Source organism: Lytechinus variegatus, chromosome 5, assembly GCF_018143015.1.
Source record: "Lytechinus variegatus isolate NC3 chromosome 5, Lvar_3.0, whole genome shotgun sequence".
Taxonomy (NCBI): domain Eukaryota; kingdom Metazoa; phylum Echinodermata; class Echinoidea; order Temnopleuroida; family Toxopneustidae; genus Lytechinus; species Lytechinus variegatus.
In genome coordinates this window covers 43,845,626-43,861,065 of record NC_054744.1, presented here as the reverse complement: position 1 = coordinate 43,861,065, position 15,440 = coordinate 43,845,626, and the positions used below count along the sequence as shown (strand labels likewise).

The 15,440-nt window shown below is 38.0% G+C and overlaps 1 protein-coding gene across 1 annotated transcript in view; it reads left to right on the top strand.

Moving 5' to 3' along the window:
• The first annotated feature begins 715 nt into the window (after nt 1-715).
• LOC121416244 (E3 ubiquitin-protein ligase RNF115-like) overlaps nt 716-15,440 on the top strand; it is a 28,285-nt gene continuing 13,560 nt past the window's right edge. The window contains exon 1 of the mRNA XM_041609752.1: nt 716-900. Within this exon, the coding sequence (XP_041465686.1) occupies nt 826-900 (75 nt within the window). The 5' untranslated portion in view covers nt 716-825. The remainder of the gene's footprint in view (nt 901-15,440) is intronic.

The following is a 15,440-nucleotide window of genomic DNA, read 5'->3' as shown; positions in this document are numbered from 1 at the left end:
ATATAGGCCTATATACCGCCGGTATGGGCCTAATTAACTTTCATAACATTTTGGTTCGGGTTTTGTATGATACATCCCCATGTATCCGATATAGGCCTAAAGTTTTCAGCATTACTGTGTCCGAATTTTTCTTTCTTTTAATTCAAATTAATTTTCTTTGAGGGCGGTTACTATCAGTTTTTGACAAAATTTTTCAATTCAATTCTCTTAAATACTAATTTTACTTCACTGATTTTCTTCAAATCATTTTCTTTGACAAATTAAAGAATGCAGCCGGTGCAGGTGAGGCCCTATTTAAATAATTGTCTAGAATTTTCAAGACTAGCTGCTGCAGCCCTTAATTTGTTGAAGCGATCATTCAAAATTTCCTGTTTTATTATTACTTTTATTGTTAGCATTATTACTATTATTATTATTGGTAGTATAAGTATGGCAGAGGCAGCGGAACGGTTTTCAAAGCGGGGGCCCGGGGGGCCGGGGCTAACCATTAAAAAACTCACAATCGATGGTAATTTTTGCGTTTTGTACACGGTTTTGGAAAAAAGTGGGGGAGGGGAGCTGCAGCCCCACCCCCCCCCCCGCTTCCGCGGCCCCTGAGTAGTAGTATGGATGATCCTACTTCATTCTTATCGAAGAAGTGGATCTCCTGAAATCGAGAATGCATGGTCGAATATTTGTAGGCTGATATTATTTTGGCCGAGTTCTAGTTGTACGTAATTGTCTCATAAGCATAGGAACGGACTTTCTCGCACCCGGCGACTTGCTTTAGAGTTAGAGTTTATTAAATTTTCATGTTTTTAAAGAAACAGATTTAGTAATTATAAGATGGCTGAAGCTTCAGTAGAACACCCTCGATTTTTCTGTCATAAATGCAGTGCAGAAATTCGTCCTGTTTTGCCGGTAAGTAAACACCCAACTTCGCTCTCAGTCTCATTTCAACATGTTCAATTGAATACTGAATAAGCAGCCTAGCCCTAGGCCTAATTATGTCAAGCCATAGCCATAGGCCGAGCATATTTATTATGCAGTGTATACAGCCACACGCATGTGTCTTTACCATCCAGCCACACGCGTGTGGTTATATCCAGAACACCTATCTGTGGATACCGCCACACGCCGCCAGTAATAACAGTAAAACACGTACCGTATGTAGGTCTGACCGTCTATATCACGATCAAAATAACCTCATTTCTTCATTAAATTCTTACATTCTAAACCCCTTTGATATCCTTAGATCGTTTCAATTTCATTCTCACCGTCTTCTCTCCTTGCTTTTCTTGTCTTGTAACAAACAGTTTTCTGTTTAACAGCAAATTCTCTTTTTCTACTTGTGTCGATCATACAGCGTTAGCGCAGCGCAGTAGTAGCTAGACATACACAGTTTGGGTTTACCCAAACTGTGTATGTCTACTACTGCGCTGCGCTAACGCTGTATGGGTCTGCCACCGCGAAGGAAGCCAGAATCGACACAAGTAGAAAAAGAGAAATTTGCTGTTAAACAGACGACCGTTTGTAACAAGACAAGAAAAGCAAGGAGAGAAGACGGTGAGAATGAAATTGAAACGATCTAAGGATATCAAAGGGGTTTAGAATGTAAGAATTTAATGAAGAAATGAGGTTATTTTGATCGTGATATAGACGGTCAGACCTACATACGTGTTTTACTGGCGGCGTGTGGCGGTATCCACAGATAGGTGTTCTGGATATAACCACACGCGTGTGGCTGGATGGTAAAGACACACGCGTGTGGCTGTATTTATCATGTTTGTAGGCCTAAATGTTATTAGGACCTACATGTAGACCAAAAGATTCTCTGTATTTTTGCACTCATTCTATGAAAAAGGTAGACCAAAAGCTTCAGTCTCTGTTGTTCCGCTGAACTGCGACCTGCGTTGGCTTACTCACCAATCATGCCAATAGGCCTAGGACTGAAGAGGTTGGGGGTCCGTGGCTACAGACAACGTATTTTAGCAGTAACGTTAGATCTAACAGCTGGAACCCGATTTTCCGATCGTTTTTTTTGCACATAAAATGTCATATTATGAAAAAGAAATCACATCCATATTTACGAAAAAATGTTTAAAAATAAAATTCAGAAATATCGTACCTTAGGCTTAGACCTCAGTTAGGCCTACCGCTAATTCTTTTGAAATGATGATCGAAACATCGTCATCTTCGATCCTTTCGTTGGTCAACGTAAGTTGCCATCTTGGATGACGTCATCATCATTACAGACGTATTTACCAGTCGCTACCTATCGCGATTTGTGCCGCTGCTTTGCGCTGCGCTTGGACATATTGATGTGCGTGCGTTCGGAACTTGTCGCTCGCATTGATTGGCCAAGGTATTGAAAATTTAATCGGAAAGCCTTGATAAAAGCACAACTCGTTGACGGCTGCCATATTTTCCTCTCCGGCAGAAAGTCAAAAAATAAGGAATAACTCGGGGAATAACTCATCGGTAACGTATATTTTCAAAATATTATAAAGTGTATATGGTATCAATAGAAAGATTAGAGTCTAACGAAAATAGTGGACCTTCGTCCAAGATAATATGATGTCATTTAGAATCTAAAAGAAGTAACAAATCTGGACAAAACCCGTCCGCCGAATTGTCGGACCAGATTACACATGAAGGTTCGTACTGACACATTGCCGTCGGTGAATGGGGATTGTAGTAAAATGTCAGAAATTGTTGAATAAATCCCCAGAAACGACGGTTATTCCTGTCTATGAAAAAGGGTAATGATATAACCTTGTTCTCTGTGACTGTTAGGCCCTGTCTGCCTGTGTGTTAATCCAGGCCAGGGGTAGCCTGGAAGCGTTCGGGGGTAAAAATCATAGTACTATCGTACCTTTACCCCCTAACGCCTGGCGCGGGTAGCTATAGGGTCCCACGTCGGAAGGGAAAATGCAACTATACAAATGCATCAAACTGCGCCTTATAATTTGAATCTGACGTTAACACTTCTGTACATGGGTAGAAATATCGGTTAGCAACGTTTGGTAAAAACAAAATTACTGAAAGGAATAAAAAATCGCAGAAATGGGATGAAGAAATAAAAGTAGAAGAGAGTTTACTCACATTTGTTGTCTTCGCCATCTTGGATCCATTGTTAATGCAACCTAGTTACGTGAGTACGTGACGCTTATATATTTCATAACAATCAGTATATTAGAAATAAAATCTTAAATGTGTGTGATCGTGAGAGGGCATTGTGCGTAAATATTGCAATTTTAAACATTGATTTCTTAATAAACAAAATATATATTTTAGTAGGCCCAAACAAAGTATTCAGCTACACACCGGGGGATTCCCCTATATCTCCCGTCCATCCCCGACTCATCTCCCACGGATTATCAGCGTTCTTCATCTGTCTCAATCCCCTCTTTATTAGTGCATATGAAATTTAATTCCCCCTTCTCTCTCTCTCTAATCTATTCCCCCATTCATTCTATATCATATGGGGTTTACGATTTAACACACAAATGAATCCAATAATAAAACTTCAGAAACATGCTACATACCAGGATAGTACTCAAAGCTAACGTCCTCACCCCGTCTGATCAATTATTAAAAAACTGGAATGTTTCTCCTATCCCCATTTCCTATGTACATTGATATAATCTATCGTCCGATTTCTTGAATGATAACTTTAAATTAGTATCCGAAAAACATAGTGTTAATACAAGATCTGCCTCCAACCTTCAACTCGATGTGGCAGGGCAGATGTACAATCATGGACCTATCACAAATGGTACAATGTACCCTCTGCAAAAAAATAATTATCAAAACCCGCACACATCTCATGCTCGCCTTTCTCAGGAAATGCTTCATTTCGTGCCAAACTTGCTCGATGGGGTTGAGGTCTGGTGATTCTCGAGGTGTCCTCCAGGCTCTATCACTGGTTGACCCTATCTTAAAAATCTCCCGGAAAAAAAACTTGTTTTCTTCTCACAATTCTGATACATATTAATTTCAATTTATTCCATTCTGTCTGGGTTTTTTTCAAACAAAATAATTCTGAACATATTTATCATCTATTTAAAATGAGTAACACAATGTCATACAAAAGATTTGATGTGCATTACTTTATCCGTTTGTTGATGTCAGTGTTATCAAACTCCTGGTTTAGCTGCAATATCGGGTACTGTCTGGGACTAGGTACATGTATTTAAAATTGTTGTTAATCTTTATATAATCCACAATCTCCCCGTTTTCCCTCTCTCTTCTTCATTCACCCGTCATTACCCTATCTTTAGAAAAAAAATGCATTTCTCAATCTCATAATTCTGGTACATATTTATTTCAATTCAATCCATTCTATTAGGAAAGCAAACACATTACAGGCTTAATTTTCATGTTGCTATTGTGGCATCGAAATTAAAACAGATGAAATTATGTTAGCTTTAAAAAACTCTGATGGATATATGCCGCAATCCATTTTAAGCATTATTGTATAATTGTAATAAACTTTTGTCTGAGTGAATTTCCCCTTTAATGCACACACCATGCACTGTAGAATTAATCCTGGTAAAAACAACGAAAGAAAAAGGCAAATACAGGGCAGAATACTATCAACAATGTCATTCATTTGATTAATGTCGATAATGAGTGATAGGTTCTTGCATGATATTGTACTATAACATTTCTGGAGCATTTACGGGGTCAAATATCGTATATCCAATGAAATTACATTGACCTGTTCAGGCATCTTTAATATTTGGGTATGGTTATACTGCATTGTATCTAGTCAATGTACATGTATGTGCGATTAGAGTTACAACCGAAGTGAAACTTACAATAATTATTTTTCACATGAATTATTTCATACAAAAAAAATAAACAAGAGAGTCAAAAGGGGCCTACATGTAGGCTTTCGATCCTAGCAGAATCTTCTTCGGAGGCAAAAACAAAATAAAATGAAAAAAATAAACGTAAAAAAATTGACACTTTCTGTTTGGTGTAATGCCATGCAGCATGTTGAGGTGATAGATGATCCTTCATCTGTATATTTTTTTTCTTTTTGCATTTGCCTTTGCACACCTACATGTATTCATTACGTAATTGTGTCTCTCCCTTTGTCCGTTGATCTGGAAGCCTTTGATTTCAATGACTCTTCATTGAGTGAATACCGCCTTACGGTTCTTTTGTTAACGTAAACGAGGACATAATCGCTTATTCTTTAAAATTGGTAAAAGTCAGATTTGTGATTGTCTGATGAAAATACATGTACAGGATAGAGGCATGGGTTTCAGCACAGATGATTATCTTTTGTTCCTAGGAGGCATCTACTGTTGCGTTCCCAATTACACAAACGACGGGCGGACGGACAGGGGCAACACTTCATCTGCAGGGGCATAAAATACAAAAGAACAAGTGGGATATGACATCGGCCCACCTAATGAATATTCATTAGGTGAAATAATGCAAATCGTAAAAATTCTACAACTTCATTTTTTGTTGTAATAATAATAATAGTAATATTGGCATATTTAGCCACTTCAGTTTCGAAAACTGTTCTACCAGCGGGCCCTGCTTTTATTACACCGGCTTTATATAGCTGAGCTGCCTATAGGCGCTCATTCAATGAATTTTTTCCTGCCAGGTACCCATTCACCTCACCTGGGTTAAGTGCAGCACCATGTGGATGAGTTTCTTGTTGAAGAAAATTACGCCATGGCTGGGACTCGAACCCATGACTCTCTGTTTCAAAGTTATCTGGTTTTGATAAAGTTTTCAGCATTTTGCTCTGTGAATTTTACTCTTATTTATAGATGTATCTCTAGCCTGGACCATCCCTTTACGAACAACAAAATGTCAATTCTGATTGAAAACACTCAAATACATCAAGGAAACTAGAAAATTAATTAAAATTGTTATTCAATGCCTGCTACAAAATGAAAAAAAAATATCAAAACGCATATTGCAAAACCAAAAAGTATGAAAAGAAAAATATCTTAGAAGTTTAACAAATGCAAAATTCATTTCACATTCGTTTTTTAAAATTCCATGCAATACGGAAAGACATTAATCATTCAAAATAAAAATGAGATGAACACTTTGAATAAAAAATAGGCCTACAACACTAAACAGGGTCATCAAGAAAATAAGATGCTCATGTAGGGACAGTGATTTTCCGCGATTGCGGAAAACGGACGGAATTCACGGAAAGTGCCTTTTGAAACAGAAAGTAGCATTTCAAACGGAAAATCACGGAAAACATATTTTCCCTCAAAATACACAGAATAGCAACACAAATTACTTCAAAATCACAACAAAATGAGAATATCAAATGGCCACAAAACCCCAGAAAACACGATCTCACTTCGCTACAATCATGATAATTCTCACATCGTGACTACACTCGACATATCAGCACACTCGATTGTACCCCGCACCCGTACCCGGCCGGCCGGGTTAATTTGGGCTTCACTGCACTGTACACATACATGTATATCGTTTCAACTACACGGTCGTGTTTTGCTGCCCTCTACGTTTGAAGATGTAACAGCACGATATCGTGGTCTTAAAATCCAAGATGGCGGATTGGCAAACGCCGTTGACTGATGATAACGATGTCAAAAAAACCCCAAAATTATCGATGAAATATCATTTCACCGTGAAATAATGCTAATAATGTGAAAGGTGAGGATGTATGCATGCTAAATATCTTTGTAAAAATATTATATACACCCGCATAGATCCGATTAGAACGGATTCTATTGTGTTGTTGGTACAGTAGCAGATACAATTTTGACCAGTGCAAGTGTAGATCTACGTGTAATTTTGCTATTCAATGTGGAAACGGAATTGTCACTTTTCCGTGTGTACAAAGTCTATGGGGAAACGGAATTTCCGTTTTCTGACATGCTGAAACGGAATTTGAGATTTTCTGAAACGGAAAAGGCATTTTTTTGAAACGGAAAATCACTGTCCCTACTCATGTGACGGAGTTCTAACGAGTGCCCTACATTTTCTGGGTCGGGAGACGCCTGCACAAAATGAAAATAAATTGATACGAAAGTTAGAAGCATCCATAAATTAAAAAATGTGTAACAATCTATGTGAACACAATTAAATGATGTAGAATACCAAAATTTTCAAAGAAGTGGATTAGCCAAAAAAGACGATATTTACTATCAACTCAGACATTGTAACTACTATCAAAACAGGCACTAGCGTACCTACGGGGGGGGGGGGCAGACTGCCCCCCGACGAGCTTGGAGACCTTTTTTTAGTACGAAATCCTCCTATTGCACAAGCCTTGATCCTGCCAGTACCACCACCAGGCAACCTCCAGACAGCTACACTCTTTGTTGTCAGCTCAAACAGCTCACCCGACCATATGCATCTAGCTTGTGTAGTTTAGCTCTCTCGACCATATGCATCTGATTCCTGTAATTTAAAATCTCTCGACCATAGGTAAGGGTTTCTCTGTAGTCAAGCTCCCATGACCATACCCATTGGCTCTGCTCTACATACATGTACAGTGTGTAATTTCCTCCGTCGTCTGCTCCAGACTTCCTTCTGTCTGCTTCAGACCAGTAACCAGGTCTGTTCAGTACAGCAACCACGTCTGCTCCGTGCTGCAACCATGTCTGAATTCAGTACAGCAATCATGCACATCTGATTCCGTACTGCAACCAGGTCTGTTCAGTACAGCAACCATGCCTGATTCCGTACTGCAACCACCTCTGTTCAGTACGGCGACCCCGTCTGATATCGTACTGCAACAACATCTGTTCAGCACTGCAACCACGTCTGTTCAGTACCGCGACCACGTCTGTTCAGTACCGCGACCACGTCTGAGTCTGTACTGCAACCACTGACATCTGTTTAGTACCGGAAACTACGTGTGGTTCTTCGACCATATGTATGGGTCCTTCTGCAGTCAGGCTCTCACGACCATACCCATTGGCTCTACTCCACTTGTAGTTTCCACCGTTGTCTGCTCCAGACCATCCGCTTCAGACCAACCCGTCTGCTCCAGACCACCAGCGGTCTGCTCAAGACTCCAAACCGTCCGCTTCCAGACCAACCAGACTACCAAAAGAGCAAGCCCTGGTATAGTTTCTTGCCGGCATGCAAAAGACCCAACATACATCTAACCACAGTCGTTGCCTAGGACTAGAAATCCATCCTAGGTTTCCCCATGGAAAGACATGCGAACGATCATATAAATCATTTCGATCACATCCAGCTTTATTTATTTGATAGCGAATTCATATCAATCTGCATACTTTACGTGCAATTTACCCCGTGGGCACCGCATTTCAACAGCAAAGCTTCACAAGTTGACAAACTTAACATACTTGTGCATTAATTATAAATACATTTTGGGCTATAAATGGGTGATTTTTTGTTTTACTGTGACAACAGTATTTTTGTATTCCTTTTACCTTATCTCAACATGAAATGACAATATTATTTGTGTCGGGTCCGAGAAAAAAGTGTGCCAGGCCAAAATCCAAAATGGCCGCCCCAACCCCCCCCCCCCCATCACAGTTTTGGCCACAACTTCTTTATTTCATGGTCTTTTTCTCTGGTTTTGGTGTCTAATCATGTTTTTTTGGGGGGCAGGCAATTTGTTTTTCCTAAAATTAATACTTTTAAACCATTATTTGTAGAGTTAAGTTGTGATTTTACTTAAAGGTCAAGTCCACCTCAGAAAAATGTTGATTTGAATCAATAGAGAAAAATTAGACAAGCACAATGCTGAAAATTTCATCAAAATCGGATGTAAAATAAGAAAGTTATGACATTTCAAAGTTTCGCTTATTTTCAACATAATAGTTATATGAACGAGCCAGTTGCATCCAAATGAGAGAGTCGATGTCACTCACTATTTCTTTTGTTTGTTATTGTTTGAATTATACAATATTTCAATTTTTACAAATTTGACGATTAGGACCTCCTTGCCTGAAGCACAAAAATGTTAAAATAATGGAATTCCACGTGTTCAGGGAGGAATGAAAATTCATTTCACATGACAATGACGAGAAAATAAAAATATTTCATATCATAAAATACAAAAGAAATAGTGAGTGAGTGATGTCATCAACTCTCTCATTTGGATGTAACTGGCTCGTTCATATAACTATTTTGTTGAAAATAAGTGAAACTTTAAGATGCCATAACTTTCTTATTTTACATCCGATTTTGATGAAATTTTCAGTGTTATGCTTGTTGAATTTTTCTCATTTTATTAAAATCAAGTCTTTGTCGGGTCGGACTTGTCCTTTAAATTTACAAATTTTTAGACCCTTTTTTCAGCCCAAAATTAGGTTTCATCGTCTTGTGGTTCTTGGATATCAGACAATACTAGTTGACCAGTAGTAAGCAGCTTTATAGCTATATTGCTTTTATTCCTCTAAATTGGGTTGGCGTGTATTTGCGAAATATGGCCTACATCTTATCAAATAAAATGAAATGTCATTTATCCATAGGGGCTGTACAGTATACGATGCACTGTACATACTACTGTACACTGCACATTCATGCATTGACCACCATGACATACATGTAACAAGTCCTGACATATAGTGTCATAGTAGTGAGCTCCTGAGGTTTAGAATTAGATTGTGACTTGTGAATTTGATTGCTTGTTAGCTGATGTTGCTTGTTAGTCATGTACACTGTACATGATGTATTAAACCCGATGATAAACAAAAATTGCACATAAGCATCATGTACGTGTACATACATGTACTTACCTCAGATTTTTAGCCATATCTTCTTCATTTGGAGGCTTGTTTTTACTTGGTGGTCTAACCAAGGAGGTTTAAATGAGATGGAGTAACAGCAAACAAAATCCTTTTGAACAAGCTTCGAAGCCGCCAGCAGAAAGTATGACAGGCATGCACTTTGCTCAACATCTCTTGCAATTGTGTAGACAAATGATTCCAACGTGACTCCGCAGCTATAGGTCATATATAAAGGGAAATATGCTATTATGATGATGATTACTTTTTCGCCGCATCTGGTCTGGTTATATGTGTAGTACATAATTCGGAGGCATGCGAAAATAAACTATGCAATATGTCCTGAAATATGACTCAAATTTTCTCGACTGGGCATGTGCGGGCAGCCAGGCACTCATCTGGCATACAATAATGAACAACAATATTCTACCGACCACATTCGAAATTTCATTCGCCAGAAATGATTGAAAATGTGTTAAAATCTAGTTTCAATAAAGGTCAAATTCTTTGTTTTTTCGCTAATTAAAGGTTGATTGATATAATCTTGGCAAAAAACTCGTATCGTCCAATATCCAAGAACCAGAAGACGATGAAACCTACCTTTTGGCTGTAAAACAGGTCTAAAAATGTATAAATTTAGGTAAAATTACATTTTAACTCTACAAATAATGGTTTTTAAGTACTCATTTCAGGTAAAACAAATTGCCTGCCCCCAAAACATATGAATAGACACCAAAACCAGAGAAAAAGACCACCAAATAAAGAGGTTATGGCTAAAACTGTGATTTTGGGTGATTTTGGCGGCCATTTTGGATTTTGGCCCGGCACACTTTTTCCTCGGACCCGAGACAAAAAATATTGTCATTTCAAGTTGAAATACATGTACATGTACATTACAAGGAATAATTAAAAACTAGTATTACCATAATAAAGTGACAAAAAGTATTTTCGGCCCATGTATAGCCCACTCCTAGTTAGCCTCTGGTACAATCTTAAATCAACTATACATGTAACTTTGCTCTCCGAAATCGGATATGCATCAGTGACATATCAAATTAAAGCATTTATTTAGTTCAAGCTAGTGATAACCAAATTAACCAGTTAAACATCTCCAGGAAATAGTTATTCCACAAAAACTGTTAAAAACATGCATGTTCCTACATGTATCTAGGTCATCAAAAACATGCATGTATTACAGGCCTCGAAATAATCGACGGCCATCGACGGCCATGGCCGTCGATGCCCCCATTACTGGCCGTCATGCCCTTCTTCTTTTTGCTAAAAGTTACGGCCACTAAAAATGTGCCCTTTTTTATATGGCCGTGGTGCCCTTTTTCTCATAAATGTGCCCTTTTTCTGATATATAATGTGCCCCTTTTGAAAGTCTGCACCTTTTTTTCTGAGCGAGGAAAACTTTTCTCCAATCTCAAAAAGTATTCAATACCTTAGCTTTACCAGCGACGTCCAGTGCATGTATGCAGTCTAGTCCGAAGCCGCGCCGAATGATGAGCTAGCTATACACAGCTGGCCAGCCGGCCGCTAGCGCGCTTTACATATGCTATGTAAGCTGCAGCATAAGAATGGACGAGCGCGAGCTCCGTATGTGTACTACACAAATGTCGCGCGCGCTGTACTGTCCTGGCGAGCGTACAGTACTTTGTACAGTAAGTACAGTACTTTGAATGGGAGTGTTTCATAAAGCTGTTCGTCAGTTAAGACTGGTGATACTTTCTTGGGTGCTAATCAGATTCACATTTAATTACATGTAGCTCAAGAAGGTATCACCAGTCGTGCGTAAAGTCGTTCGTAACTTACGAACAGCTTTATGAAACACCCCCCTCCCTCCGATATATCCGTACAAGTACATGTTTAGAATTGTGTAATGAAACTTTCTTTTAAAACCTTATACATTGAGTGTTGTCAGACTATTAAAGTTCATTTTTTCTTAAGTAAATAATGTGGTTTGGTAATGAATCTGATGTATAACATCGACTATGGAAAGCCCCCCCCCCATGCCGCGAAACTGTAACACCAACAAATAATTTATTACATGCCCCTTAAAAAGTGGCCTTGGTGCCCCTCTGTATGGCCTTGGTGCCCTCTGCTGCCTGGCTCAGTGAAAAAGTGGCCTTGCCCCCCAAAAATTCTATTTCGAGGCCTGTATTATCGCCAGCTATGACAAAAACATAAATCAACCACAACTAATTTTCTACACACGAAATAAAACCCATTTCGTGACAATATGTATTACATGTATGTGTCGTTCTGTACATTTTCCATTTTCATACACAAAAAATTGTACTTAATTCATTTTGTATCCTATTGGTAATACAATTTTGAGGGATTAGAGTTGTGACTTCATTACATGGACATGTGTACCACAATCTACTTTCAAGTCTGCTGTACATGTAAGACTAGTTCAATTTTTATATGAATAAAATTAAGCCTGAGTCATATCGATTATTTTGAAAACCGGTGTTCGACAGCTCTAATTCGATCGAACATCGATGCATCGAATATTGAAGGCGGGGAAATTTAATCTTTTGTTTTTGCGTCGATGCGATGCGCTTTGCATATGCACTACGCACTGATGGTATGCGCTGGCGTTGGCCGGGTGATCGTGAGCGTTGCACAAGCAGATGACAGCAAAGTTCGTTTGTATTTTCCATGATCACAAAACACACAAAAAAAGGCCGGGGACCAAAGCAGAATTCTTCCCAAAATATCTTCAACAATGATATTTGCAGATGACAACATATAAGTTTAAAATGAAACAATAATAAAGACATGAATCACGCAGAGTCGATCCGAATGATTTTCGGTCAACTAGCATTCGTAGTCCTTTCACCAGCCCCGTCCGCAGCTAGCTCCGTACACTCACTCTCCCGAAACGACAGGCGTGCTTGACGTCAGTGCCAGCAAACAAGTGCAATCAACGGAGAGCGCTGTAACTTGCCTGAGATTGTGTAGTTGGATCCAAAATGAGCTCCAAATAAATTTATGGGAATAAATACGTAATTTTCTCTAGATGGTCATTTGAATTGCTATTCAATGCTGATATAACGATTGTGAGGAAAGATTGTGGAATATGAGTTATGACGATGTTCGAGAATTAATCCTGATAATGACAATCCATTTTTTTAGACGCAATTGAGCAAGCGATCAAAATAAATACGAATGTTTCGAATCGAGCCCTAAATTCATCTAAATTATTACGATTTAACGAGATTTTATGGTCATACTAAGAATATTGACGATGTCAGCAAAGTATGTTGTGTTCATATGGAAGAATTAATATTGACCGGATTATTTCTATTGTATTCCATCTCTGGACGTCTCCTCCAAGCTCCGAGAAAATAAGCACAATGCGCATGCGTGTTTGATGACGTATGACATATTTTCCCATTCATGAAATCAGAGCCCAAAGTTGGGCACAAACTAGCTTCAAATTGATGGGGGAAAAAATCAAACGCAATTTTCTCTGTTTTGCCATGTAAAATGTTATTATATGGTGATATTACAAACTTGAACAGAGTTTTTGCATGTAGACAATGTTCGAGAATCAATCCTGATGTGATGATTATTTTTTTTAGACAAGTGCACTAGCTCGAAGTCAAGTCGATCGTCATGAGATGTCCGCCATTGAAAATTGAAACGAAATACAAACGTTTCACATCAAGCTCTAAATTCATATTAATGATTATCATATGCAAATTATTGTTAAATATTACGATTAAATAATGTTCTATGGTCATGATTATTATTGTTCATGAAAGCAAGATTTATTTTACGTTGATCGCGTCAATTTCCGGCCATTTTCTGGTTTGATTAAAGAACAGTACTGCGCATGCACGATCGATGGCCATGACTTCCATTCATGAATTCATCGTGCATAAATTATCTCGGCACGAGCAGACAAGTAAGACTCGAACTATGATCGAAATAAACTTCAAATTAATGGTGAATAGCATCATAATTACATACTTTCATTTTGGGGGCAATAGAAATCAAGTAAGTAGTAGTAAAGTTGGACATTACTGATATTATTTTGATGATTGATTGTGTAAACCAAACGAATCGGCCGGCCGACATATTTTTTTTTTTTTCGATGCACCGATTTTGCAAAATCTGCACCGGTGTTCGATGACATCGATCGAACACCGATTTTAAAATCGATTCGACTCAGGCTTAAATAAAATACAATACGAAGTAAGTTTATTGTAAAGGAATTTAATGTTATGAAAAGTAAATAAAAAAGTAATTGTAGTCAGTCACCTTTTTTCCCCAAAAAATTTCAATTACAATTCCTTTTCAAAAAGTCAATTACAAATTTTACTATTATCCAGAAGAATGGAATTATTACCCTGTAATTGTGCCCAACCCTTTTTTAAAAGATAAATTCCAGTATTGGTAACGATCTCAAAATGACTTTTCACAGAATCTAATATAATGACCACCCAGGTGTCTGTTTGTATGAATAAAAAATATGTGCCAAAGGATTCTGGAAGAAATTGTGTAATTGCTGAGAAATAAGCCAAATAAGAGCGGATTCGGTCACTTCCGTCGTGTCTTTATTCCAGCAATAATAATACACTGTCCCACGTGTGCCTATCTGTGTTAGTGATCTTCAGTGTGAACATTTTTCAGCGTAGATTTCAAGATTTCACAAAGTTCAATTTATGTAACTGTACCAGATCTAGATCCTCGATGATATACTGACAATTAAGCCTGGTTTTACAGACTTTCTCATGAAATCAGTGTTTACTGCAACTACTGGCATTTCTCTTTAAAGGAAATTAGATGCACTTTTGTTTTATGGCTCTGTTTAGGGTTCTTTGTTATGACTTCATACATGTACGTTGAGCAAGCCTTGAAATAAGCACCTGTGAGCCGGGAGCAATTTTTTTTTTAAATTGCCCCCGGCTCACGGGCTTTTTACAGGAACCGGGGGCAATTTTCTGGAACCAGGGGCAATTTAAAAAAATATATATATAACGGTGAACCACACCGCAAATTTGTTTATAGTAAGCGCAGCTCCTGCAATTTTTTAATTAGTAAATGAATAGCATATGCTAAGTATTAGGCTTATTCAAACATTCAAGAAATCAGATTTAAATGTTTAAGTGTTTTGACACCCTCACTCCACATCCCCTTTACAACCACACACACATGGGCTTATTTATTTTTCGTCTTTAATGAACCATGATCAATGAACCCCCCCAAAAAAAAAAAACTAAATAAATGAATAAAATAAAAATTAAAAAAAGAGAGAGAGATGGAGAAAGAGAGAATTCAGATTAAATAATACATTTAGAAAAAAAAAATAATTTTAACGGTTTTTTTTATGGTTTGAATCATGGGAGTGGGTGAGTGTTTGTGTGTGATTGTGACTGTGAGGTGCACTTGGATTGCATATAAATTATGTTAAAGAAATTAAACGAAATCAATGAATAACTCAGTCTATTCAAATTCCAGCACATAGCCACAGGCTATGTACATGCATTGTAGGTTCACGTACCTTAAGTTTTTCACAAGTTATTTGAAAACGCAGATCTCCACAGAAAATGCCTTTCATTCTGGGAGAGTCTGAATTCGGTGAAAATGTATTCATTAATAACTTAAATATTCATCACAATGAAGAAATCATAAATTTTTTGACAGTTTTCAAAAATTAACATGAAATCTAAACTCTATCTCAAACGGAAAATCACCATCACTTAGGCCATTACTGATAGA